This window comes from Temnothorax longispinosus, chromosome 5, assembly GCF_030848805.1.
Source record: "Temnothorax longispinosus isolate EJ_2023e chromosome 5, Tlon_JGU_v1, whole genome shotgun sequence".
In the NCBI taxonomy this organism is placed as follows: Eukaryota; Metazoa; Arthropoda; class Insecta; order Hymenoptera; family Formicidae; genus Temnothorax; species Temnothorax longispinosus.
The window spans coordinates 14,886,093-14,912,919 of record NC_092362.1 but is presented as its reverse complement, the minus strand read 5'-3'; the positions used below and the strand labels follow the sequence as shown (position 1 = coordinate 14,912,919).

The 26,827-nt window shown below is 42.5% G+C and overlaps 1 protein-coding gene across 2 annotated transcripts in view; it reads left to right on the top strand.

Annotated features, from left to right (window-relative positions):
- The first annotated feature begins 716 nt into the window (after window positions 1-716).
- LOC139813040 (uncharacterized) overlaps window positions 717-26,827 on the top strand; it is a 28,970-nt gene continuing 2,859 nt past the window's right edge. Inside the window, exons 1-3 of one of the 2 annotated variants that reach the window (XM_071778294.1) lie at window positions 717-1,278; window positions 24,093-24,182; window positions 25,694-26,580. In XM_071778294.1, coding sequence (XP_071634395.1) covers window positions 24,101-24,182; window positions 25,694-26,580 — 969 coding nt within the window. In that variant the 5' untranslated portion in view covers window positions 717-1,278; window positions 24,093-24,100. Of the gene's footprint in view, window positions 1,279-17,047; window positions 17,978-24,092; window positions 24,183-25,693; window positions 26,581-26,827 lie in introns of those variants that run through there. The other variant, XM_071778293.1, reaches the window with a different exon arrangement.

Genomic DNA, 26,827 nt, shown 5'->3' with positions numbered 1-26,827 from the left:
TGACAGAGTCGGTGGCCAAACGGTGTCGAGAACGGAGGGAAAGCTCATTTTCACTCGTTACGTAAAACGGTCGAGGCGCACTATCTTAGAAAACTAGCTTTTTTTTCGTCTAAGTGGTTTGTTTGCTCAGACTTGTCGTTGTGAGTGATTAGCATTATCCTATCGTCTACTCCTCCTTCACGCGCAATGATTATAGGCCTAATTTGACCGTACTTGAACGCGGCGCGGAGACTTTCTTCGGTAACACGGTAATAATATCCTCGATTCTTACGAAACTTGAATTTATACCATTATCTGATCAATTCGAGTCGGACAATACCGTTACGAATGAAGATACCGCGGCGCGATCGACCGGTTTCCGCGAATGTCAAAATTCGTACTTAACGTTAGGCACGATTTAAAATTCCGCCGCTACGGTGTCTTCAGAACTCGCCACGGCTGTCACGGAAAATTTGTTAGCGTTACGGAAAAGTGCATGAAAAACGCATAGTTTCTCCCCCACGGTACCGCGCGATTCTCGGTCGTATCCAATCGCATCCGACGCGGCCATGCCGGGGGATCCATCTCACGGGGATCCTGGCGGGAGACGACACGTGGTTGTTGCAGTGGCGGTTGGCACGAGGCTGGGCTCCCTACTACCTCTTTCTCGGCTTCCTCGTCCACGCTGGACGCAATGAGGCGATCCTCAAAGCGCGACCGGTAGTCGAACCGCGTGCACGCCGAGTACGGGGAACACCAAGTGCGCGAGGACCTCGGTCACGAACGTCGCGCGTCTCCTCCGCCGCGCGATTGCGATCGAGAGTTGCGTTTCGAAAAGAAGAACAAAAACAAAAAAAACGAAGAGATCAGGAATGACGCGAGATCAAGTGCCAATCACGAAGACGTGAGAGATTCGACGACTGCGAATGAGGATACCACGATTGATCGCGTTGCTGTTGCTTCCCGGGGAACGAGCGGCGGGACGACATTGGACATCACGGCGAGACGGTCACCGGCTCGATTTCTCTCTCCCTTAAAACGCTAAGGCCTTCTTCATTTCGCGATCCATGTGTTTAACGGTCGCGGCCAGATATCGCGTCCGCGTTTGATCGAGATCGTGCAATGTGCACCGCGCGCGCTCGCGTCTTCGATTCCCAGACCGTCAGATTCGAATGTGTGAATGCGGTCTCGTATTCGTAACAACGATCCACGGGAGAGATGGGCCGGGTATGACGATCGACTGAATGTCTTACGGTACATGCGGTGGGGCACTGTGAGGAACGACTAGCTTCGAAATTGGTGAGTCGATTTTTTTCATCGAGATACTGGGTATCTCAAATCCGGTTGCGTATAAAGAAAGAGTCGAGATATTCGGTGCTTCGTGAGCGTCATTGAGAATTTGGAGCTGACAGATGTCGGAGCAGATTAAAATTCGAATAAATGACTTGTATGGTAATGTGACAGCAATTCGGATTTTAGAGCAGATTTATCATACACACACACAAATATGTATATATGTATGTAAATATATTATAGTAAATATATTGCGTGTGCACATACACATATTTATACTTAATGATGACTAATAAATAACTCTTTTATTTTAAAACGATGAAGCAATAAACTAGGCGGAGGCAACGTATTATTATAAAATATTAGAACTGACGGAGATTACTACATATTTCTTTACCTTGACACTCGGAAGTAACTGATAAATTGCTCGTTTGTGATATAAGGTAAAAGTTTTATCATAAAATAACTCGCGATCATATGCAGTGAATCACGCAATGATTCGATGATCCGATGAAACGTGTTAAAACATTAGAAAGTTTTAATTTCGCGGTATCGATAGAAAGTCTCACCGCGCCTGACGCGAAAGCAATTTTAAGCGTTAATACACTTGCATCCTCGCGGATGAAATTAGTCTCCGGAATGGATGATCGATCGTAACGATCGATACACGACTGCTAATACAAGAATTATCGCTGCTTCCAGAAGTAGGCGAGCGCGCTAGATCGAAAACAATATAATCAATAGCCGGAGGTTAATGTTATTAGAAAGTCTCGATATCATGCGATCGAGCAGTTTTGAATATAGATATCCCTATATTCGCCAGGTGTAAATACCTCTCATTACGTTTGTCTCTTTTTCTACCTGCAGAAGCTGTTTTGTTAAAATTTTCTTACAGACCAAAAATGAAACACTCTCGTTGAAAAGTGATTTTCAAGTTCTTTAGTCTTGAAAATCGATTAAGTTAAATAAAAACATATTTATATATTATTTATTAATTAGTGAAACTCGATATATTTCCTTATTAATTTCCTCTGAAGTATAGATAGAAAGAGATAAATTACTTTGTTACTACAATAGGTAGTGTTATTTTTCACAAACTTAGGTCTTTTTATGAAACTTTTTTCGTTGGACTTGGCATTGTACTTTTCACAAATGTCATCTTACATAACACAGAAGTCTAAAAGAACCGTGTAAAGAGTTGCGACGTAGTTTGGGTATCTTTGAAATATTCCTGAAAAATACGTGTCTTTGAGATACTTGTCTGGGATATAGCAAGGGAAAGTAGAAGAGACAGAGGGAAGAATATAAATTGGCCTCGTCCTCTTTGTTAATTCGCGATTCTTAATAAAATAGTTATCAATTGGCGCAAAGTGTGCCACTCTAAAGGAAGGCGAAAGAAACGTAATCCACTTAGAAGAAGCCGTAATGAATGCACTGGCGATTTTCGCGGCTTGCATTAGTCAATCTGGTGAACGCTCGCCGGCGATTAGTCCGCCGTGTTTCGCGGCGGAATCCCCCGTGTGAATTGGGTCAAGCTGATTCCTTCTTAAAATAACCGTAACCACACTTGCCGTGATCGAACGCGCCACTTTCACTGATTAGTCGCGCGCCTCCTAAACACACGTTTCATCTTATGTCGACTCAACACGTCGTAGGTGTCCTAGTCTTCTCATTTTCCGATTGAAATCCCGACGTAAGTATCGGCTTCGGTTAGACTCCAGAAGGAAAAGAGAGAGAGAGAGAGATTTACTTATTTTATAATTTTAAATTATTCTTACATTATATTATTACTTTTTTAAAATAATCGATTTAAAAATTATAAAGATTTCCGTCATTTTCATTGTTGTACCGATATATAAATAAAATCACAAAACCGTAGAGAGTCTCAGCAAATAATAGTGCTTCAATTATTATCAGTGAGACTCATTTACATTAGAATACAGAAAAAGTAGCTTACGCAATGGCTTACAAATCTTTATATTATGCTAAAAAGATTATCTTAAATTTCTGTTTTGTAAGCTGTCGAGATTTTAATCCTAAAAATAGACTATCCTGATTTCGTTTTCGTTGAAAGTCACGGACGGATTAGTGTCATTAGAAACGAAACTTGATCAATTGTTTCGCGCTATGATTACTGGTTCGCAGAAGCATTCACTTGCGCATTGCTATTTCGCTCTAGTTTCAAACTACAAGCGTGTCGGTTCGGAACAAATTAGAACCGCTTTTGTTCGCGATGGATTTGGGTCTCTCTCCTCGCAGCGAGTCCGTTAGAGCGTTTCGCCGTCACGGTCCCTGGGCCATAAAAGATTTGTCCTCTATATCGCCCGACCCAAAAATCAAGGGATAACCGCATAATCGTCTCGGAAAGTCTCGGAAAGTCTCGGAAATGAAATGGGACATCACAATGTGCCATTTGTATGCGCTTTCTCGAAACGCGAGCGCGAAAGCTTGTCAATTAACAAGCCGTTAACGTACACTCGGACTGCGGAATGAAAGAATGCAGATTATGAGAAATCTTCCTGCTGCTGTTATTCGCTAATGACGAAACGTTATTGCTATCGTTTTCACGAGATGAAGCTAATTCACGATATGTAATCGTGATGATGACTTGATTGCTTTTGTACAGTTGCCTCGCTTTTCCGCCTGTGAGATTGAACGGCCTATTTTAGACTCGTCCATGGTGTTCGCGTATAACGCGATCGAGAAAAGAATGGGGTCTGATAAGCTCGAGTTGAACGAGAGATATCGAGATATATTTACTTATCTCGCGGTCTTACCCGTCTACAGCGTGTGCTTGACCTAAAGCCCATGAACGTGACATACAATGCAGCGTTTACTGTCATTGTTGCGTCAATAGATATCTTCACAGCGTACTGGGCTATTATAGCAGTAGGTCTGCGACTATCTCTGTTCCTTTCTTTCCACACGTACCGTTTCTTCCATGCCGAATTAATGACAGGTACACGAATCTCCGCGCTAAGCAATTGTAAAGCAACTTGCGGATAATGGAAAACGAGAGGGGAAACCCCATCAGATATTTGCCACGTTAGCATTACGTTGTTAGTTGCATCGTCGCGTGTAATATGTAACGATGCTATAAAGCTTTCCTTTATGGCGGTTATAATTTTTTACGATTGTAATTATAAATAAATTGGAATTAACGCGCGTTACCGAAGGAAGGAACTTCCGTGAAAGCTCTTCATTAACGATGCACAACGATGCATAAAGGTCGATGCTTTACACCGTGCTAATTCCACAAAAGAAGCTAAACGCTCAGTTCCATTAATCCCTCTGCCTGATGATTGGGCGAAGCTTCACCGAAGCATCAATTAAATCGCGCATGCATGCAACAAGTAAGTATTCTGATACTTACTTGATCAAAACAGGAAGATAAGAAATTAGAAAATAATTTTCAATTCTTAAAGTAACAATATATAACATACTGTGTTAATTTTTAATAATATTGAAGAAAAAGTTTCTTAACAGAAATATCCTAATAGGACTTTTGCGAAAATTAAATATTAAATATACTTTACACCAAATATTTTATCTTCAAGTTTCACGACTGCATTATTTTCAAAATTAAAAAAAATATATATATTACGCAAAGTTAATGAGTTCTGTTTACAAAAGAGCTAATTTGATGATATAATGCTATTAAAATCAAGATATTCTTTCCTATAAGAATTTTTGCGATTTTGTAATAAAATTTCACATAATTTATATGTATACAGCTTTCTTTTCGTGTAATTATACACTGTAGATAATTAATTTTTCGACAGATAACGAACGAGCTGTTTAATTGGTGAGTAAAATGCTCGCGAAGATACAAATGTATGTCAATCGCGCAACTCGACTCGTTAACGCGGTTTCGAGGTGGTCCACTCTGTCCCGACGAAAATCGAGCGCAATAAAATTTAGTGGCCGGAAACATTTACCACTGCGATCACCGAGAAATAGCAGCGCATTTCATTAATTTTAATAGACGGTTCTTTCGACGGCACGACGCGGCTAATTAAAAGATCGGAACGCCAGAACCTGGGTTGGTTATTTTAATGATTATTTGCGAGATCCTAATTTGACGTTACTCACGTTTCTGGAAATATCATTTAGTAACATATCGCATATTAAGAATCAACAAACTCAGAAAATATTTATAACGGGAATATCTGGCAAAAACGTTTTATCTGGGAAACGCGTTGTTGTGCCGGTAGAATTTTCTACTGATTTCAAGGTGCGGGATTCGAAATGCGGAAAATAATTAGCGTACCCTTGATTAAAATCTCCGAAATATATAAGCGGCACTGGAGAAATGTGTGTCGATCGAAAGTCGATTTCTAGGTGGTTCGATATTTGCCTCGCCTTTGCCGCGAAAATTTTACCTGCAGCAGCCTTAATGTAGCATTTATCTGCCATTAAACTCAGATCTACATTTCTTATTTAATCGTAGAAAAGATTTCTTACAATTGTAATTTTCAATTCAATTATATTATCAAGAGAATTTAGAAACAAAATAATTGCAACGTTTTGTGCATTTTGCACAAAAAATTATCGTTATATATAATTATATTATTATTTCGTATTATTATATTATACGTATTGAAAATTTTGAAATAATATATTTACTATTGTAAAGCATGAGAAAATTTTTTAATGCTTTTCCAAGCATATTGTGTTCATTAAGATATTGGATATATCTATGTATTAATATAAATAAAAATATGTGTGATAAATTAACCGCTAATATTATTCTCATAACACTAAATGTTATAAACGTATGCTGTACATAATAAACCAATTGCTGCAATTATAAGGAAAGAAAGAATGCATCGTGGAACGAATAAATCGCATAAAAATTTTGCACAACTCAATGCGTTGTAAAATAAAACAAAATATAACCAGACAAAATTTCCTCAGGATATAACACGGGACACCCTATTGCCACGAGAAATCATATCCGTCGGCGTTGCCGCGGCCACTCGCGACGATACACACACGAGGTGTTAAAGTAGGTCACTTTTATCCCCTGTAGCAAGCGATCACGATCAGAGATTGGGATCGGCCGCTGCCATCGGCCCATGGACAGTGAACGATCGCATTGGTATTTCGCAGGAAATCTACACTATCATTATATGCGCTATTGTTTCGACGTCTCTTCCAGAAAAGTTGCGCGGTTCTTTTTTTCTTAATGTTTTAACAGTACGTTTTTCATACGACGCGTCCCACGCACCTACGCGAGATACCGATTCTGAACGTCCGGTCTCCTCTGTCCTCTTCTCGGTTGTAAATGTTATAATGTTATAACAGAAGCGTGTAGCCGTGCGCCCGCAATTCGAACGAATCTAGAGAGCCGATGTAATCGCGCTCGTCCGACTATTTCCGCGACTAATGAGCAGAGCGCGAATAATGAAATTACGCTTGTCTGCGCAAGTAGCCCGCTCGTAAAGCGAGATTCTCTCACGGGGAGTGGACGGAGGGACGTGGACGACGTGGCGTGAGCCACGATGTTTTGGGTACAGTCGAGGAAATCCGCGAGAGCCAACACCACGGCCGGGGGGCCGTGCAGTCATGGCGTAATAGCGAGCTACACGGACAGACGGTCAGGTGCTTTCATCGCTATTAGGATGCGAGACCGGTCGTCGGAAACGCCCTTTCCAGTAGTCACCGCGGTAGTGCCATCAATTTTACGGATACGACACGCGGGCAAGCTGCTCTAAATGGCGACGCGAGATTTCTAAATCGTGACAAAACGGACGGATCGCACGCGCGCGCGCGCGCGCGCGCGTCTCAGGATCTAATCTTGCCGATCATCATATCAACTGTCGATGCTCCCGGCGCACCGCAGACAGGTGCACTGTACAGACAGGTGCGCGTATTCATGTGCCCGTAAGCGCGCGCGCACGTTTTATACACGAAATATAGGTACACACGCGATGCATATCGCCGGCGCGCTCGTGGCTCTCGTTACTCTCATATGCGATTAATTCCTCTCTTTCGTTCTTTCTTTACTCCCAAGTCCATGGCGTTCACCCATCGACCTTCTTAAGAGAGATCCGTCGACTTTTCCATCGGCCTCGATCTCGATACACTCGACGACGTGTATCTAAATGCGGGAAGAGCGGCTACGTCAACGCGCAAGAAAATATGTGAGGTCTAGGTAGATGACACGAGATAGATCACAGATCGTAGATAACACGCTTTTCGACGATGACCCCCTTTAAACGCATGTGCGACATTCTTACGACGTAATCCTTCGACTTGAAATATGTGTCTCTACGAAACATAAAACAGATTTTATACAAGCAATGCGCAATGTTTTATATATTACTTCATTTTTTTTCTACCATGAGAAAATATTATCATTTAATTAATAGCGTATAATTTTTTTATATCCTGAATACTCTTCGACGTGATTGATTTATCTAAAAAAAAGTATATACATAGAGATATATAAAGAAATCTAAAATAAATTTCTGAAATTTATACTTTGTCTACAATTCGCTCGCCGAATTGTGTAGAAACTTTCGCTTTTTAATTGCAATTAGTCATATCGGAACTAAGGACTAGGAATACTTGGGGACTTGGTGACAATCGCGGGCCGTGACACAATGATGAGATTCGCGGATTCTGTGTCACTAAATAATCGCGCCGCCATACGAAACGGACAGTGATATGACACACAAAACGTGAAAATAAGGATGAAGGAGAATTGCGACGTTGTGTCGTTCCGCGCGTGGTCGAAAGGTTTCACCAAGTATACGAGGTGCTTTCTCTCGGATGAAAAAAATCATTCGGCGACTCGACAAAATTTTCAAATATGCGAGATGGCAAGGTCTCCGCAATAAAGTTTTACCGCTGCTTCGCGCGCGCGCGCGCGCGTGATTGAAAGTATGCCGTAGTAGCGACGAGGAGGGTACAAAAAATTGATGCACGCTTCCCCATGCACCAGCGTTTTCACTGGAATTCACGTTTATTAATGCATTCCAATTACACGATGCTCGCGAGTTATTAACGCACTAACGAATCGTCGCATCGTGCGTCCTCATCTCTCCCCCGGTACTTTCACTACCTCCATAATCACCGAGCATGTGTATAAGGCTGAAGGAAGTTCCATATTAACGTTACGTCTAAGAAACGGGAGTCAACAAGCATGTGTATCATCGATATACATATCCTTTCCATTGCTTCATATCCGACATCGTGTCGGGTACATCCTTCTATTAGACTAATCGCGTTATATGAATACACAACTTGAATTTCGTATTTAATTTATATGTGAGAAATTCTTTTATCAAGTTAAATGGCTAATTGACATAAGAGGATTGAGATTTCATTATATGTTTAACATTTCATATGAGCAAGGAAAATTTACGAATGTTGCTTTGCCATTCAAATATAAAAAAATTGTAGTATTTCTAACCATCTCTATTAAAAATCCATTTTTGTAAATCAGGAACATTTAAAACAGGAACAGATAAAATAAAATTGCAATTAATCTTAATTAATTCTTATGAAGAGACACTTCTAGAATAATTAATACAATTTATATATGTATAATTTCGCTTATAATTTTTTTGAGAATTAATGATTATGGGATTAAGTACAACTAATGTACTTTGATCCGAAGCTCGCGAACTGTTAATCCGCAGTCGATTAATATAAAGCAATGTATAAGACGCGCGTGGTGCATGTAAGAACATATATACGCCGGCAGAGTGTCCATTCAGCGTCGATAATGACGACTATTATGCCTGGTGTACTTTCTCCAAATTAGCGGTAAAACGTCACGCGCCACGCTCGCATTAGATAGGGTTGCGTCCGTGATTTTCCTTTTACTTTCAAAACTATTGTAGGATGCGAAAGAAATCGAAAGTTGGACGCACGAAACGTGTGGTCGTGTGTCTCTTGAAAGAACAGTCCCTGTACGCCTAGATTCGCCTAAGACTCTAGGATTATGTGGGACCGTTTATAAGTCATTTACCTTTCAAGTCAATTCATCAATAAACACAGATGGACAGGCTACGAAACAATTCGGAGTAAAATTAACATTTTTGCGCAAAATATAGGAAATATATTAAACAGCCAAAACGCCGTGACTTTCCGTTCTTCAAATTACTTCGATTTCAGCGAAAATAAATGTTAATTTGATCACCTCCAAAGGCGCGCGCGCCGTCCTACGCTTTGAATTGAAAAATAGGTACATTTCATTGCCAAAATCGGCAGAAAGATCTCAAGATACGCACGTTCGAGGAGCAAGCGTCGTTAAATATTGCGATGGAACGATATAATTCGCAATTCCCGTCATCGCGTTTGTCGCCTCGATTACCATTTGTAACGACTAAATCCTGGGAAAATAAACTATCTCGATAAACGACCGCCCGTCGCTCCGATACGCTCGCGAGGCATTAATCGCGGGAGTTAATTAACCGCGCGCTCCTATAATCGCCGAGTGTCCGCGGAGAATTATCGTGTTTCCTCCCGACACTTGTCGCGATCGTGTTGCGAGAGGTAATGTTACGGATACACGGGGCGGCTCCGGGCTCGCGTCGCTGCGTGCTTCTTCGCTTGAGTGTAAGTAAGTTCGCCGCGGCGCGAATGATAGCAAGGTATTACCACGCGTAACACAACTGCGCGCCGAGGCGTCGTACGCGGCCAGAAATAATTATAATTAGTCGAATCGACGTCGTTTTGGTATCAATACACACGGTCGCTGTCGAGTTTTCCTCGATATCTTTGTAATCTTCAACCTCGTCGAAGTTTTTTTTATGTTAACCGTTCAATTATGAATATTTCTACAAGATTTCTATTGTCTTTCGGCCAGTTCATATCAAATCGAAAAGTAATATATACTGTGCATTTGATGCAGAATTGGGGGAGGAGGGGCCAAAAGACAATAGAAATCTAACAGAAATATACACAATTGCTTCATTAACGTACAGTTAATAATTTTTATTGATTAATTTTTCATCAATCTATAACATATCTTATAATTATTTATATGCGGTTTTATTCTGCAGTATGTTTTTATAAGAGATTTATTGTAGAATATTTTACACTCATTATTTCATATACGTATTACAATTATTGTTACAATTAAATTAATATTTTTTTGTTTATCCATGTTTCTTAAATCATACCATTACGAGGTTTTTTAATTGTACTGGTACGATTTGACAACTCAAACTTATTTGTTTATCACTTTAGAATTACATAAATATGTACACAAGATTAATTTATATCAAAGTTAGATAGATAACTTTTCTCTATTCACACTATCTTATATCTTGTTTTAGTAAACGTTATATCAGATTATCAAAGGATAAGCGTCTCGTTTAAGATTTTCCGCGGATAATATCGATCACGCTCTTCCATCCTACCACGACGACAATCGAAATATATTTTCGAGCAAGGCCTCAAGGCTTTCAACTTACATTGAATTTTCTACGGAATATATACTACAATATTTTCGGATATTTTTGCCACGATAACGAAATATATCTTTTATGCCGTGCTATAAAAGACAGCCGCGCGAACTGCGAAGTGCGGACCCGTGTTATCCGCTTCGGGGTCGCCGCGCCGCGCCGCGCCGGTGTAATTTACAGCCGCCCAAAACCTCGAAGTCTCTTTTCTCGAAGCCTGCCCCGATGTGACATAGATCCTTGCTCGTCCGGCGCGAGCAATAACTGCATCTCCCTGTAACACACGTTGGTGCGACCGGTGCGGTGTGCGGCGGTTCTTGAAACGTGAAATACTGACTCGGCGGTAAAAGACGCGGACCCGTAATTGCCGACACGGTCGAGCGTTTATATCGCCTTGCATACCGCCGGCTCTTCGTGGACTTTCGTTGAGGATTAGTAAGAGTAAAACGTAATGCTCGGAGACATCGATTAACGGTAACGGTAAACGACTTACCGCGCTCGTATTCCTGGCGCATAGCAGGCACAGTTTCCGAGCCAGCTGCCTGCCACCAAGGCTTACCAGAACCAGCGAGCGCGCGCGCGCGCGCGGCTTAACTACGAGCTAATATCGACTTTCGCAGTTGAGCGTGGAAAGCGCCTAATTAATTATTCCGATTAAATGCCACGATTAATTAAAATCGAACACGGAAGGAATCGCGCCTGTGCGCCTTTGCCGAGAGCAAGGTGACGGAGAGTGACGCAACTCGAGTTGCCCGGTTGTAATAGCAGGGCGATACGTGCTTTTAAGCCTTAAAGCCTCTGTTACGATCGCTCATCGCTTTGTCTCCACGTCGAGATATAATCTTCTTAATCTTCTTATCGAGCTATTACGCTTAATATGTCAATATTATGCATAGTTTATTTATTAAGATAGAAAATTTCTGTCATTACATAAATACACTTATATACATTATAACTATTTTAATCGATGCTCGTTTAAGTTTATCGACATTCACAAATGTACGTACATATATGTGTATTCTGCTTGCTGAGATTATATTATTACAATTATCCGCGACTGGCGGGAGATACATCTTCCGGCGCACCGAAAGAAATATATCGATGCACTTGGATTTGCAAGAAAGACCTTAATATATTTTGCGTTCCACTCGGTGTAACGTGTATCGTAATGGTAGATGTGTGTATGTACTAATAGTGACAGCCCATTCCATAATTAAAGTTTCTCGCCAACTGTAATTCGATAGAGATGTGGATAAGGCGCAACGTGTCACGTCCGCGTCGCGCATCGCGGTATTAACAGTATATTAACCCTTTGCCCTCCGAGTGCCAATTGGGTTGGGTTTAAGGATTTAAGCGTTCCACTCGAAATGTCAACTGGGTTGGCAATATTATATATAAACACATTGCACACAGATTATCGCAAATAGTTGTGGACGGAAAGACACAATTTAATTATTCACATTTATAATAATTTACCTCTAATAACGACGACAACAATTATATATATCAAAATAGACAAAGATTTTATATCGAGTCGTAAACAGTTATTTATAGAAGGCCACATAATTATAAATATAAAGATTTAGGCACTTTTTTGATCAATCTAATAAAGAAATTTGGATTGGATTTTAGTTTCAAATCTCAAAGTTTACATTTAACAATGTTATAATTTGTAATATACACGGTTGAATGCTGTCAGCATAAATTGAGTTGGCGATCAAACTGTTCAGACATGGGTCGAGGTTAAAAAATTAAGTCCTCTATTATATTACAAATAGTATGTCATTCTCGATCCTCGCCTACTCCCGCAGGCCACATAAATTCTCGTACCACCTAAACGTTACACGCGCATAATTATCCTACTTTCTTTATGACAACCGTCAATCGATTAAATGAATATTAAGCACTATATTTCACACATTTCAGTCAAATTCGTCAAATTTTATTTATACCCGAGCCTTCACTCTCGAGGCTGCTTTTTTTCTCTCGAATCTCTCACACTTCCAGATATATCGTGATACACATCGGGCACGTTTTCTTGGATAACATTGAAAAGAAAACCGACGATATTTCTGAGAAGTATAGCATCACAAAACGTCTCATTACTTGTTAACCACGACGCCAATACTCCCCTCACCGGACCATGTAAAAGATTAATGGAAAAACGATTTCGACCGGTTCCCATTATATGTATATCACTTTGAATCGATTAGACGGCACACCCTTGAAAAAATTCGTACCGTATAAGTAGCGAGGGCAACGAGGCTATCGAATGCGCTGAGAGTGCTCCGCACCCTGCCCACATAATAATAAGAATAAGATTTCATTCACGATAGCGCCCAGCTTTCGCTACCAGGACCGTAATCACACTTGGACACATTGATGCATGGACCGGTCCCCCTTCCATGCCCAGCATTAATGACAGGTTTACGTTGACGAGGCCGCCTTTGCCCGCTCATTGAAATTTCGATCGATTACCTTACCCACCCTTCGCAGCTCTCCCGCTAGTCGCCACTATAAAAACTTACTGCGTGTGTACGTCAAGAATTTCCGGGAAGATCCCGGTCAACCGAGAGATTTCGATACGTCGCAATTATTCTATTTTAGTTTACCGATCTGCTAATAATTATTTTAAAAAATATTATTATTTTGATCACGTCGGTGAGCGTAAACATGTTGCGTTGGAATTGCGTACGTGAATGCGAAATTTTTTCCAACGTTTATTCGTAAAAGCATACAGATCTGTATTAATACCATGAGATTAGAATGCCCTCCGCGCCCCGAAGAGAATATGATGTTTCCTTTAGCGGTCATCTCCGCGTGATTACTGTAGTTATACGTAATACGTATGATTGAATACATTCGAAAAGGGTTCAGTCACTAATCACGAGCTGTACGGTACTCGTATAAGGTAGGAGCAAGAGGATGGGAAATGAACTAAAAGTACATTGGCTGTGTCATTAGAGAGTGTTGGGTTCGTGTCAGTCGATAGAAGAGGGATTAATCATCTTATCGCTCCGTCCTGCTCGCATCTTTCCCCCGGAATCGTTCTCCGATTCTCTCAATCGCGACGTATGCATTTGGCATTGATGACTGGCATCGAGACTAAGACGTACGTTTCTCTAGGGCATAGCGGCAGTTCGCTACAGTCATTTAGGCCCCATTGAGCTGCGGATCGATTCACTACGGAAATTACTCCACGCTTAATAATGCCATCATTAACCAATATCTCATGCTTACATATTTTTCTTGGCCATGATCAATCAAAAGTCTGATAAACGTTATGTGTAATCGGAAAACTTTATTACAGTTTATCTTTCGTTTCACCAAAGAAGTAGCAAAAACTATATGAATTTTATATAATTTATATAATATAATATTTTATATATTATATAAATTATGTAATATTATATAATACTTAATATAATATAAAAAATATATAGAATATATATATAATAAAATATAATGACGAATTTAATTCTGCTTCGTTACCAAATGCAATTACTGAATTACAATTTGTTCTAGGTCGGAACTTCTCTCTTAGAACAATTTATTAGCTTTTCTTCCATATTAATTAAACTGAGATATAAATTTTTCGGTGCAGAATCGGTCGTGCGCGCGTGAAAATATTTATTCCTGCCAAGAAATGATTTTAGCGTAAGTATCAACGTTTCTTGCTGTCCCGAAAGAAAATGTGAGTACCGCGGCCACTTGTTCCACTCCTCTTCCTCCTTATTCCGGCTCGTCTGCGCTTAATGCAGATAGAAGTGAGGAAACCGCGTGTAAACTGGCCTTTACCTGAATGGGACACGGCTATTGCACCGCGCCACGGCGCGCCGTGCGTCCGAGAGAGTTACCGCTAATCTGTACTTACGCTCGACTGGTGTTGTCTCTGTGCTTACACGAGCGGATCAGCCTACAAACGGGTATCGGCCGACCAAAAATTCAAACAATTACGATTGGCTCATTAACCGACCGCAAGCACGTTTTCTCTACTTGCCAATATCTCGTCGTTTTGTACGCTTCATATAATTTCGTTTAAAAAAAAAAAGATTGATTTACGAGATTAGAGGATTATCGTTCGTTGGAGGTTTTTGAATATATAGGGAAGAAGCTCATATATCGCGTTTGTACGAAAGCACGTTACGAAACATGTTACAAAAAAGGAGCACGAGGGAGTTAAACTTGTTTAACACGTTCACACATGCCACAGCGGGCATCGGTGACCTGAACTTTCCGTTTGTGCCATGCGAGACACCGTTGGTGACCGTCAACAGGACCTAACTAAAATAGCGACTCGCGGCCTGTAAAATTTAATCGTAGTACACCACGTGTCAAACCACGTTTGATAGAACACAATGCAAAAATTTTATTGCTTAAAACAATTGAGAAATTTTACTCTAAAGGTTCATATGAATATAGCGTTTGGCGGTAAAGGTGATAAACTCGAATTATGCTAATTACATTTAGAGGCAAACTAAGCGTTGACCCTTCAGATATAAATATACGCGGCGATATTGTTCCGATAAAACGACAGTTCCTATCTCGCACTAGTTGAAGGAATTTCCGTTGGTATGCCATCTACGCCACGACGCCGGTAATCGACGTGGTAATCGAGGGTACTGAACGTTGCCCGAAGATTAACAGCTACTGAAAGTTTTCACAATTCTCCTTTTTGACGGAAGCTCAACCTCAATGCCGTCCGATTCTCCTTTTTGGTAATGTTACGTATAGCAATATGGATCGATCATCTCGAATCCGAAATTGCTCCGACCTGCTTAAATGCATTTCAATTCGTTCAAATGAATACTGTTAATATTCGATCGGTCGTGATTAACGATCTTCTCTGCAATTTAAACTTCCACGTACCGTATAACAATTCACGAAAATAATTGTTTGCACATTATATATTCGTAATAACAGCTGTTCGCGCCAATCGCACCGAGGAACCGAAGTGTAAGTACAGGCCGTCTCGTCGAGATAAATCCTTTAGGTGCATAGATGCAATTGATAAAATTGCCGGGCAATTTTCGAATCCCATTCTACGGGAGTCTTATTGCTCTCTTTCTCTCTCTCTCTCGCTCCCTCCCTCCCTCTCTTTCTCCTGGCTTGGATAACGCTACCGGCGTACGTGACCGCGCACGTACGTCCGAAGCGACAGATTAACGACGAATTATCGTACAATCTTCATTGACGGTCACGCGTGTAATCGCCCTTACTTGCTTTCTCAATTTCTTCTTCATCATTCCGTTTCCTATCCTCCTCCGGACCGTTCTCGCCGCATCGGTCGTCGCGTCCGCGACCGTTCGTCGCGTCTCGTGCCGCATTCTCGTTTCTCGCCACGCCACAGCTTAGGTTTCTACGGTCCCCGTACGGGACGAAGAGAAACGGTGTCTCGTACGTCCGCGTTTCCGAAATCGGCCCGTATTTTCCTACATCGCGACCCGACGATGTTCCACGCACGCCTAAGCTACGGCACGTGTAGCCTTCTACCAAGAGGCCCTTTTGAATCGTTGAGATTAATTAATGTATAAAAATACACAGATAAATATATTAACATCGAATTGTCGTACAATTTTTATTGACAATCACATGTGTAATCGTCCTTATTCGCGATTTCTCAATTTCTTCTTCCCAATCCCGTTTCCAATATACAATGTATATACTGAATGTGAGAATAATATCTTATTGGCGTTCCTCGTTATTACATTTCCTAACTTTTATTTTTTATAATATTATTAGATTGCAGAAGAAACGGTACAACAGCGTAGCGACACATTATCTCCTCGAAGAGAACAGTCGCGAAAAGTCAAACGTGTCACGCGACATGCCGTTCTGAGCTATATCTTAGCTATGGTACATGGTGTATCGAGCTGTAGGCCGTAGCTATTATAATAGCGAAAACAATCCCTTTCCCCTCAACGGTGGCATAACGGTAGCAAAGCGGAAGCTGAAAGTAACGTAGAAGCTCTTACTATCCTTCCTCCTTCCAAGTGTCGGGTTTTGGCACATTTCGCGATATCGGACGTCTCGCAATCTGTGCTTTTCCACCAGCCTCTCATTATCGTCCGAATCCAATCCTCCCTGCGTTTTCACGCGCGTTCGCGGTCGATTTTCACCGGTAACCTTGAGTACGAAGACGATGTCGCCCCGAAGACGATATCGCCGTGAGAGATACGCACGCTGGAAGAAGGTCGAGTGACGGTGGCGATAATAGTTAGCGGTGGACGGCACGGCGGGAAGAAGAGACGGCGAACACAGCGAGGAGGGAAAGAAAAACAGGAGTAGAGAGAAAGAACGAGAGGGAGAGACCGGTGATGGCTGCGATGATGACGGTCAGTGGTTGTGTATACCGGTTAAGCCGTTCAGTACTAGCCCGGCGTCCGTCACGAGTAAACCTCGCGACCGTTCGGTTTCGACGGTGCCCTCGCTATTCTATTCTAGTATCGCGCGCACGATCGAATTTCCTGTCCTTGTTATTCGCTCGTACTCGTCGATCCGTTGTCACACACGCACGTGTCTCACTTCCCGCCCGATCAAACCTGAATTTTTAAACAGACCACCGCGATTCAACGTCACTTGAAGAACCGAAAATGAAACTGTTTACTTATTTACTCATTTATTAAATTAACGAGTGCGCTGAGAGTAATTTGAAGAAACGTCAGCTGTGAGATAATGCACGTAAGCGGAATTAAATAGCGAACAATGATGGTTTCCTGATGAAGCAACGGATGTTCACGTCGGGATATCGGAGTTAGAGGAGTTCAGTGTTACCGCAGAATCTTTTTTTTTTTTACGATTGAATCGTGCGTTTCCAATCTAACACGATGCGGTCAGGCGATCGATGACGGTTCGTTGCGATGCAACGCTGATGACCGAGCATCTCGAGGTCCACTTAACCGACCTAACCGACCCAAGAGTCGAATCCCATTCCCGAGACGTCGTCGGACCATCGCTTGAACCTGCACGATTTCATCTTTGATGACCATTAAATTTTTTAAGTGCTCGGTTCTATGCCAGGATGACGAGCTGAGTCGGGCCCTGGTCCTCGCGCGCCGCCGAAGAATTCGTCCACGCTGATCCACGTCGTGAATCACGGTGTGTGTGAATCACGATGGTGGTTTCCCCGTGCGACCATGCCGTCGGAAACTCGTGGTTGTCGTTGTGCGGGGTACGAGATGAGTCACGAAGATACGTTGATTCGAAGTGAGCGCGGATGAAGTGATTACGAGAGGACTCGTGGACTTCCAAATCCAGCGGACCAGTCCGGTCCGAGAGCGATCCAGGTATCGCTGCGGTTTAAAAAATTTAGTTCGACACGAATTACGATTAACAGACAAGCACTTTTGATTAGATTAAATAATTATTTTCATTAAACTAATTACTTATATATGTACGTATTTATAATTGTTCTCCACTAAACTAACAGGGTGAAATAATTAGCTTAATACTAATGTTTCATAAATGGGACGATCGTGTTGCTACCTTGAAAATAGCTATAACGATTGTTACAATTAATTTGATATCGCAAAGTTACACATACCGCTAATAAATTATATAGCGAACCATTAAATACGGCATTTAATTACAGTAACATTAAACGATTTTTGGTGTTATTTGGTACTATTTTCAATCGGGTTTCTACAAAATTGATCGAAACTCGCGGCATTATCCCGCGGTATCCATATCAAGTCTGCCGCGGAAAGTCGTATTACGGGCAGCCGCGGTCGAGAGGCGTTAAAGCGTAAACGGTTGCTGTGATCTCTATGTGCAGCTGCTATGATCTATCTAGTGGTCGTTCAAATACCGTCACGATGTCGAACGTGACTTCGGATGGGACGGTAGCCGAGATATTCTCGGCTATCTCCACGCGAGACCGCGTGTTATAGGTATATACGTCGTCCGTATAGTGTCGATGGCGCGCGATTTCCAGTTATCCATTACCGTTGTCACACTTCCGGAATACTTGCTCCGCGCGTCCGTCATTCGTTGCCTGAGTTACGATCGTCGCGACGACACCGAGTTTCACCTCTTAGCGCAAACAGAGCTTGTTTACAGATACCTTCCGCATTGCTTACCGAAAGTCTCTTCATCTCCAAAGGCTTTAATAAGGCGGCCGCCTAAGATCAAGCGGATTTACTTGGCTACTTTAAATACATTCGAACATATCCCAAAGTGGATCATTCATGAATTAATTCGATCTATCTCTCCAACCCAATCTCACACCGAATTCTGAAGTAACCGGAGGCTTCCGGGGCGATCGGTATCGGTCGATATCGATCCCGCAAGATTCTACCTTATTTTCGCGTAAAGTCGGATCGAATCCAACCGGCATCGTCAGAGGACTTGGACCGGTACCGGCAATATAGCGTGGTGCGGTGCGGTGCGGAGCGGCACGACCGTTCGTCTCCTCCTCGTGCGCTTTTATCAAACTGGCGGCGCTCCCCATTCCATCGTTCCTCGCTCGGCTTCCTCCGTGCAACGGGACGCCTAGACCTTGGATTATGGAAGCGCATCCTGCCGGACTGCGTCCCACCCACGTCCCACGTGGCGCATCGCCGACAAGACGACACCTCATTCCGCTTCTATAGCGTTAACGCGTGTCGCGATGTCGTACCTACTTGTTTCTACATCGTACATCGTTAGGCAAAACATTCGGTTGATGATCGGCGTTCGACGCTCGGCCGCCGCGCCGCGCCGCGCCGGTTTGTCGGCCACGCCGCTCGAGTCTCGAGTCTGTTGCCCTAACGTGTGGAGCAAGAGAGACGCGCACGTACGTTTCTCGTCGTTCCGATTTGCTCTAATTCGCGCACCATCATCGCTCCTCGACACATCGGTACGCCGATGCGTTACGACGCCGAACGCCGATCACCGGGCGACGTGCGCGCAGATCGATGGTTGCTCAAGGCGCGGGTAATCGATGCAGATAATTGATGCCCCGCGCGAAAAGCTCGAGACTCTCGAGTGCCGTCTCGAAACTTGTAAAATCTTTCCCATAGCAACACCGGAACAAGGACCGAATTATCCTTACGGCGCGCGGAGCCGCAAAGCGCGCGCACCGCGTTATGTTACTCCCCCTAATCATCGTCCATTTCCTGCGAGAACTGTTACGCCCGCTCATTAAACTTGCCATCGCCGCTCAAACGTACCAGGAAAGACGTAAATTAAATTACACGAGGATTAAAGCACCGTGTGGAGAACCCAATTCGCGTGGAGGGCGTACGCGCCGCGCTGTTGAGAAGCCGGCGAGATATGTTTTCCTGAATCAGCGCGGCTAGCCGCGCTCGTTGCCGCGATTTTATTTTGTCGCGTTGATGATCATTCACCCGCGACCATTGAAATAAAACAGCTGCGATACGTATATATCGCACCACTGGCACAGAAGGCTGCCTTAATATCAAGAGCGAATAGATACCGTTTCAAGAGAAAATCGTAGGAGATTCTTATAAATTCGGAACAAAGAGAGAAACGAGTTTCTATGAAATATAACGTGATTATCTGATATAATACGTGATTATCTGATATAATACGTATCTGATATATAAACTATATACCCATTGGTTGTATAAATTTTATGAAATTTTTATTTTATAATTGAAGGAGTGAAAGTAAAAGATTTTGAATTACTAGTTTTTATTTTTTTTTTAATTGTCATAAAATATAAAAGCATTAAACAAAATCGGGAATTTCCATTAGCTTTTCTAGTTGCATTTTAATATTACATTACAAGAAGGTTGGTTTCCGTAATCGTTTTTATTGAAGCAAGTCAACGTTAATGGCGAATTAATTGCAGCGGTTAAAGTGATGCGAACAATTCAATCGTAATTGCAAAATCGATCTGTTTAATTCTCTAGTCTCTTTTTCCAGCGCTATGAAGCGTTCTGTTTAGACATGTTTCTAACGCAATACATGCGGCCAAACGGAACGCGAATAGGTCGCGTGAACTTGTTACGAACGTGAGAATCTTGAAATGCATTTGCTGTCGGATGAGAACGATTAAGCAGAAATGAGAGAAGACGAGTAACTATGATGACCGCTAGTCGTTACGGAATATTTCTTTGGTAGGTGACGTGCGTTGGGAACGCGGCTATCGCCGCGGAATGCTTTTCTCAAGGAACAGGTAGACGCGAAATAATCCTAAACAATAAACACGTTCTTGTCTTTTACCGCGAGACAGTTCGTGTCGTTTTTACTGCATTCATCATATGTACCATTACGTTGCAATTTATAGATATGGAACTTGCTCCCATATCTATCGATTATTATTTAATGGATGTTAACTTGCACTTATCGATCGTTGCTCTTGTTGTATTTGTAACATGGCTGCATTGTATCACTGCTAGTCACTGTAATTTGTGCATTATCAATTTGCGACGATTATAGTGAGTCCTATAATGCAATATTAAAAGTGCAGTATGTAAAAAAAAATCCAATCAAGATCATCCGTTTCGCGATATATATCGATGTGCATAAGGACCGTAAAGAGCATAAAGAGTTACGTTAGACTTATAGGGTATAATACGGCGTCTCTTTCAAATAGTCAAGTACACATATCACGCGTCACGTGGCACGTGCCTGGGAACTGGGAAGTCAGCGGAGGAGAGATCCTGGGGCATTACGAAACCCCGTCACGACCGTGAATGCTAATGGACCCGCACTTGACTGATTCGCCTTTAAATCCGACGTTAGTAAATATATGACTTGTGTATAAAAATCGAGCGATCGAGTATGTTGGACTTGCTCTCGTCTCACATTTCTATAAATATTTTAATTAAACAACGTAGATACGGCTATGTAAATCACGCGTGACTTATTCATATTCATATTCGCGTTTCATTAACGGCGGCACATTGACGGTAGAGTGAGAAACATGCTTTACGAGCGGCATAATTTTATAGCCTCAACGTATATTTCGAACAACATTATTCAAATGTCTTTATCCAGGCTCAAAAATGCCTCGCAAATCAGAGATTTGATTATTATAAATATTAATTCACGAATCACACACACATGTTTTCCTGTGAAGGAGGGCCCCTTTAACACGCGAGCTCTCAGGTGAACGCTTATTGCAGCTAATGGGTACATCCGCTATCGACAGTTCTCCTATCTGGCGGTCATGAAAAGATCGATAAACGCGATTTGAAATCCGCGATCACTGGGTCAATCCGGCGCGTCTTCTTGCTCGTCCTTGGTACATGTTCTGCCTCAAGTGGCAGCGACCGCAGCTACCGGTGCAGTGAGAGAAGTCGCGACCAGCCAGCGACAGTTCTATATTCTGCTTCTTGACCTTGTCCCAGAGCGCACTGTCTCAAGCACGTGGAAGTAGTCTCTGTAGACCCGATTTTACAGTGGCCGTTTACACGGAGAGGCCGACGATTAATTCCAACATGCGTGCATAGCTCTTTTATTTAGATACAACTACTTGAAAAAAAAATGAAAAATTTCACGTAGGTTTAAATTAAGCATCGGCTTGTTCGAATTTTTAATTAAAATTTTTACTTATATAATGTAATAAAATTACAAAAAAAATATAAAATAAGACTTATAAAATGAAGAAAATATCTCGTAATAATATACATATTAATAGGCAAATAATTTGATAAATACTTATATTGACTGTGTGTGTTTGAATAGAAAAGTTTTGTAACATTTTTATTTTTTATAACTCACTTATATGTATGTATCTTCATACTTGAATGTAAATTCTGGAAAAGGAACATATCCATTTGTCAGAATGTATCCAACTCTTGTGTATCTATTTTCTCTATAGATGTCGAGAAAAGTTATCCAAGACGCGCATCCGAGATTTTTATACCCGCAAAAGTTACGCAAGATGCGATGCGTCCGACAGTTTCGCATTCGGAATACAACTCCTATTCGTCATACTCCGATTCGAAGATAGTTACAAAGAATTGAGTTTTATACCAGAGGAAATATCTGTTTGAAAAATAACCAAGAAAAGAAGGTACATAAACGATAAAAATAGCAAATACAAAAATGTGATGTGGAATAATAATATACAAATATGGGAATAGATATCTTGATTTTTCAGACGTTTTTTAGACGCGTTTGTCAAATATATCTTTGCAAAAATGCAAGAAATATTCAGAACGCGTCGCGTTGGTGAAGATAATTCCAATGATGATGACGAGACAGTTCCAAGACGATGGTATCCTCGATCGAGCATTCGAAAGCGAGCGACGCTGCGTCGATGACCTGGAATGCTGGGCCAGAATTCGGTGACAAGTCGGTCCAGGGTACCTTTTTTGTTCCTGCCGACGCGTCTTAGCGTGCGTCCGATGCACCTGTCGCGTCGTCGAGATACCATCGTCGATCTCGAATCGTTGCCAGCAAAACGATAGACTAGAAATCAAGAATTCTTAAGACCCTCGGAATGTCCTGATGTTTTATAATTTATGGAATGCACGTGCCGATATATTTGCCGGATCCATTTTACAATTTTAATGTTGCTTTTTAAATTAAACAAAAAGACTTGCGCGAAAGCATAACTGCGAAAACCGTTCGATAAAAATGGTTACATCATGAAATGAGAATGGAATAAATTCAAAGCTTGTCAGATCTATTTTAAATTTATCTATTTATATCAGATCTATGTTGAATCTGAAATCTAAAGTAGAATTTACTAAATATAAATTTCCATTCTTACTCTGAACCTCTCAATTTAAATATAAATCGGGTGAAAAGTATCGAACTTTAAACAAACTTTGATCAAGTATTTTGTTAATATTGAACAAATTCTATTTTATCCTGCTGTTTTTACCCTTTTCGCCTTATCGCCCTCAAAAAGGCATTGAAAGTAAATACATATTGCCGGAATTTAAAGCACGCAGTTAGTATTGAATTTCTCTCTCGTGAGTAATTATATTATATTAAAGCCACTTGTATAGAAGATATGTAAGAAATTGCGATATTTAATTGCGTGATTTGTGCGGTGATTTGTACGCCCGCAACGATTTGCCTATTCGTAATTTCACTGAGAGAAAAAAAAGGCGCACGCGGTTGTGGGATTAGATACGTCTCTGAAAGGGTTAATACGAGAAGCATGCAACGGGAAAGTGAACTAGAAAGGAGCGCACAGACGTGGCAGACAATAGACAATAGACGCGACGAAAGAGTGAGCGTAGATGCTCGCATGCTGCTGACAAGCTCTTAATATATAGAATTACAAAATTTATACTATGCCTGTCTGCTGCAATCGACGTAGTAGAGCGCGGCTGTTAACAGCAGCACACCGTGCAGCTCGCGTGACTCCCCGAGATTTACACGTTTCCTCGGAAGGGAAGAAGCAAGAAGCTCTAAATTGACACGTGACGATGACGATATAAGTAGCTACCGGACGATAGGTCGGCCGGCGAGTAACGATGACGTTCTTGTTTTCAGGGATCAGGATGCGGTGGATCGGTTACGTGGCCACGATTCTCTGGTGGTCGGGCATCGCCAGGTCTCTCAGTACGCTGAATCGAGGTCACAGTCAGTAATATTTCTTTTGGTGATTTAAACGCGCCGTTTTTCGGCGGATACTCCCTATAGCATGTGTCTTTCTCAATCGCGGACACCCACCCCGTCTCTTCCTCGCGCGTCGTCCTCTTCCGTACGCACTTTCGAGAGAGCGATGCAGCTGCCGTACCTCCTCTCTTACCTTCCTTCTCCCTGTCTCTCCCCGTCTTTTTCTCGCGCTCGTCCTCCCTTTGCGCGGCATCCTTCTCCCGCTTGGAAGGTTCTCCTTAAATGTATAACGCTTAATTGGAAGGAGAACTCGGTCAAGGTGCAGTCGGTCGTGCACGAGCGTGAGAAAAGAAAAGCGAAAGAAGACGCTACTTTCTTTTTGTTTCGACGAATCTCCGCGACCGAAGGGAGAAGCTCCTTTTCTTTATCTATTATTTTTTTCTCGCTCCCAGGTAATTGTCCCGCGCAGTCAGCTGTAAGCTTTGCCGGAAAAAACACGGCTCTAAAGTCTAGACATCCGTAAGAGAAGGAAATATTGTTCAAATAAAATTGTGTACACGCTCTGTACAACAAAAAATTGGAACATATATAGCGATGTGCAATGTTAACGTTAAGTTGCACAGTTTATAATTTTTGCAACGAGATCCGTCGATCTGATCGACGAACGTCAAACGTTCGATTTTTGAATATTCGAGCCCGTAGTACGAAGGTGCGCCCCGCAATAAAAAAAAAATTTTTTTTTCTTAATATGAAAGCTTCTTTTTTATAACGTAACACAGGTCGCGACGCAGGCTGACACGATCGTGTTTCTAGCGGTGAAAGCGACTGCGTGAAGCTCCTACATCGCCGCGGTCGTAATTTACGTTACCCGAGTCTTACCCATGACTCGGTTAATGACTCGGCCCAGGTCTACGTACTCCTTCCAGTTATTAAGTTTCATTTTTTTTTACACGATCTCTCACGCGTGCTTCGACAAGTGGTACACTTTCACCGAACTTGACGGCGCGAGGTGGATCTCATGTGTAACATGTAAGACAGTCTAATTGTCGAGCACGATATATGACCTATCGTGCGGTACCGTGCGACACGGTGTCGCGCACGCGACGTCGTTCTTTGGTACGCCCGTCAGATTTAATGCGTGTAATCTCGTTACCCGGGGCGCGTTTCGTTCGATTTTTCGGAGGGCGTACGTAAAGAAACACGGGTTTCCTGCGAAATTATAAGTTGTTAAATTCGTCGAGACAGTATGATCGACGTTAGCGCGCTTTCATCACGCATTTAACGTTACACGCGCCTGTCTGGCTTCTCGGACTCTGACGCGAGAAATGTATGTAATGGAGACGTGAGATTAAAGTCAGTTGCGTTTAACGGAGAACGCTGCACGTGGGGACGTAAATGAGATATTCGTCATTTGTCGGCACGGGACTTTTAACTTTTAAACATCGACGTAGCCCAAGGTCCCATGCAGGCTTCGCCGATCGTCGAAAGATGGAACACGCCTGAAATAGCCGATTTCTTTTTTCCATTTCACGCAGGTTACAAAATTACTCCGAAGCCCTGCAAGGTGCCCGGTTCGGAGAGCAAAGAAGGCACGTGCATGTTCGTGTGGGAGTGCATCAAGTCCGAGGGGACGCACGTGGGTGTGTGCGTGGATACCTTCATGTTCGGCAGTTGTTGCGTTCACAACACGACGGTGAACACGATAGGCGCGTCTCACCGCCCTCATCATCATCATCAGCAGCAGCAGCAGCACGAGACGACGAGTACACTCAAGCCAGGTCTACTTCTGGCAGAGCCAACCGCAAACGAGACCATCAGATTGACGTCAACTTCCCTCTCGGGCTTCTCCTCGACGGCATCGAGCACCGCGAAGCCGAATCTCCATTACTACACTGGATCTCACGGCTCCGGCACAGGCTCGACCAGACCGATGAAACCGTCCTCGCATGGCGTCGGGAGGCCCTTGCAGAAGAGGCCGCACGCCAAACCAACGTCCGAGCACGACGTCGAGGTACTGCAGACCCCCGCGGTGTCCTCCGCGTCTACGAACACGTGGGCGGAAGGAAGGCCGCAAGAAACGAAGAGACCGGGTCATCACGCGGGTCATCCTCATCACCACAAGACTAGGCCGGACGATGGAGCACTGAGCGAGAAACCGTCGTCCGTTCAAAGCCAACCGGGCTTCAAGGACAAGCTGGAGACGCACAACACTTTGATAGTACGCTTGCCGGGGAAGGAGCACGCCGACGACGAGGTCGTTGGTTCGAGTGGCCCGAGCAAACCGAACAAGCAGGGCAAACCGGGTAAACCGGGCAATCAAAGGCCCTTTGAGTCGAGACCGGACGACGGGAAGACCGAAGATGCCGATCTCAGCGTGCAGGAAACGATAAATCGGCCGAATGTCAATTCCGTCATTGAAAACGTAAGGAAGGAAACTTTGTTATTATAACTCGTGATGACTCTATGATTATGACTCGTGATTCAGCGAGATGACTTTAGAAGGATTTCTTGTGTAACGTTCTCTCCGTCGAGGGCATTCACTTTTCTTGAATCAGTCAGACTAATTTTCATAGTTCATTAAAATATTGTGTCAACTTCAAAAAAATTCTTTATTCATTTTGATAGACAATTATAATAAAATTATATGTAAAAATTGGAGTAATTGAAAC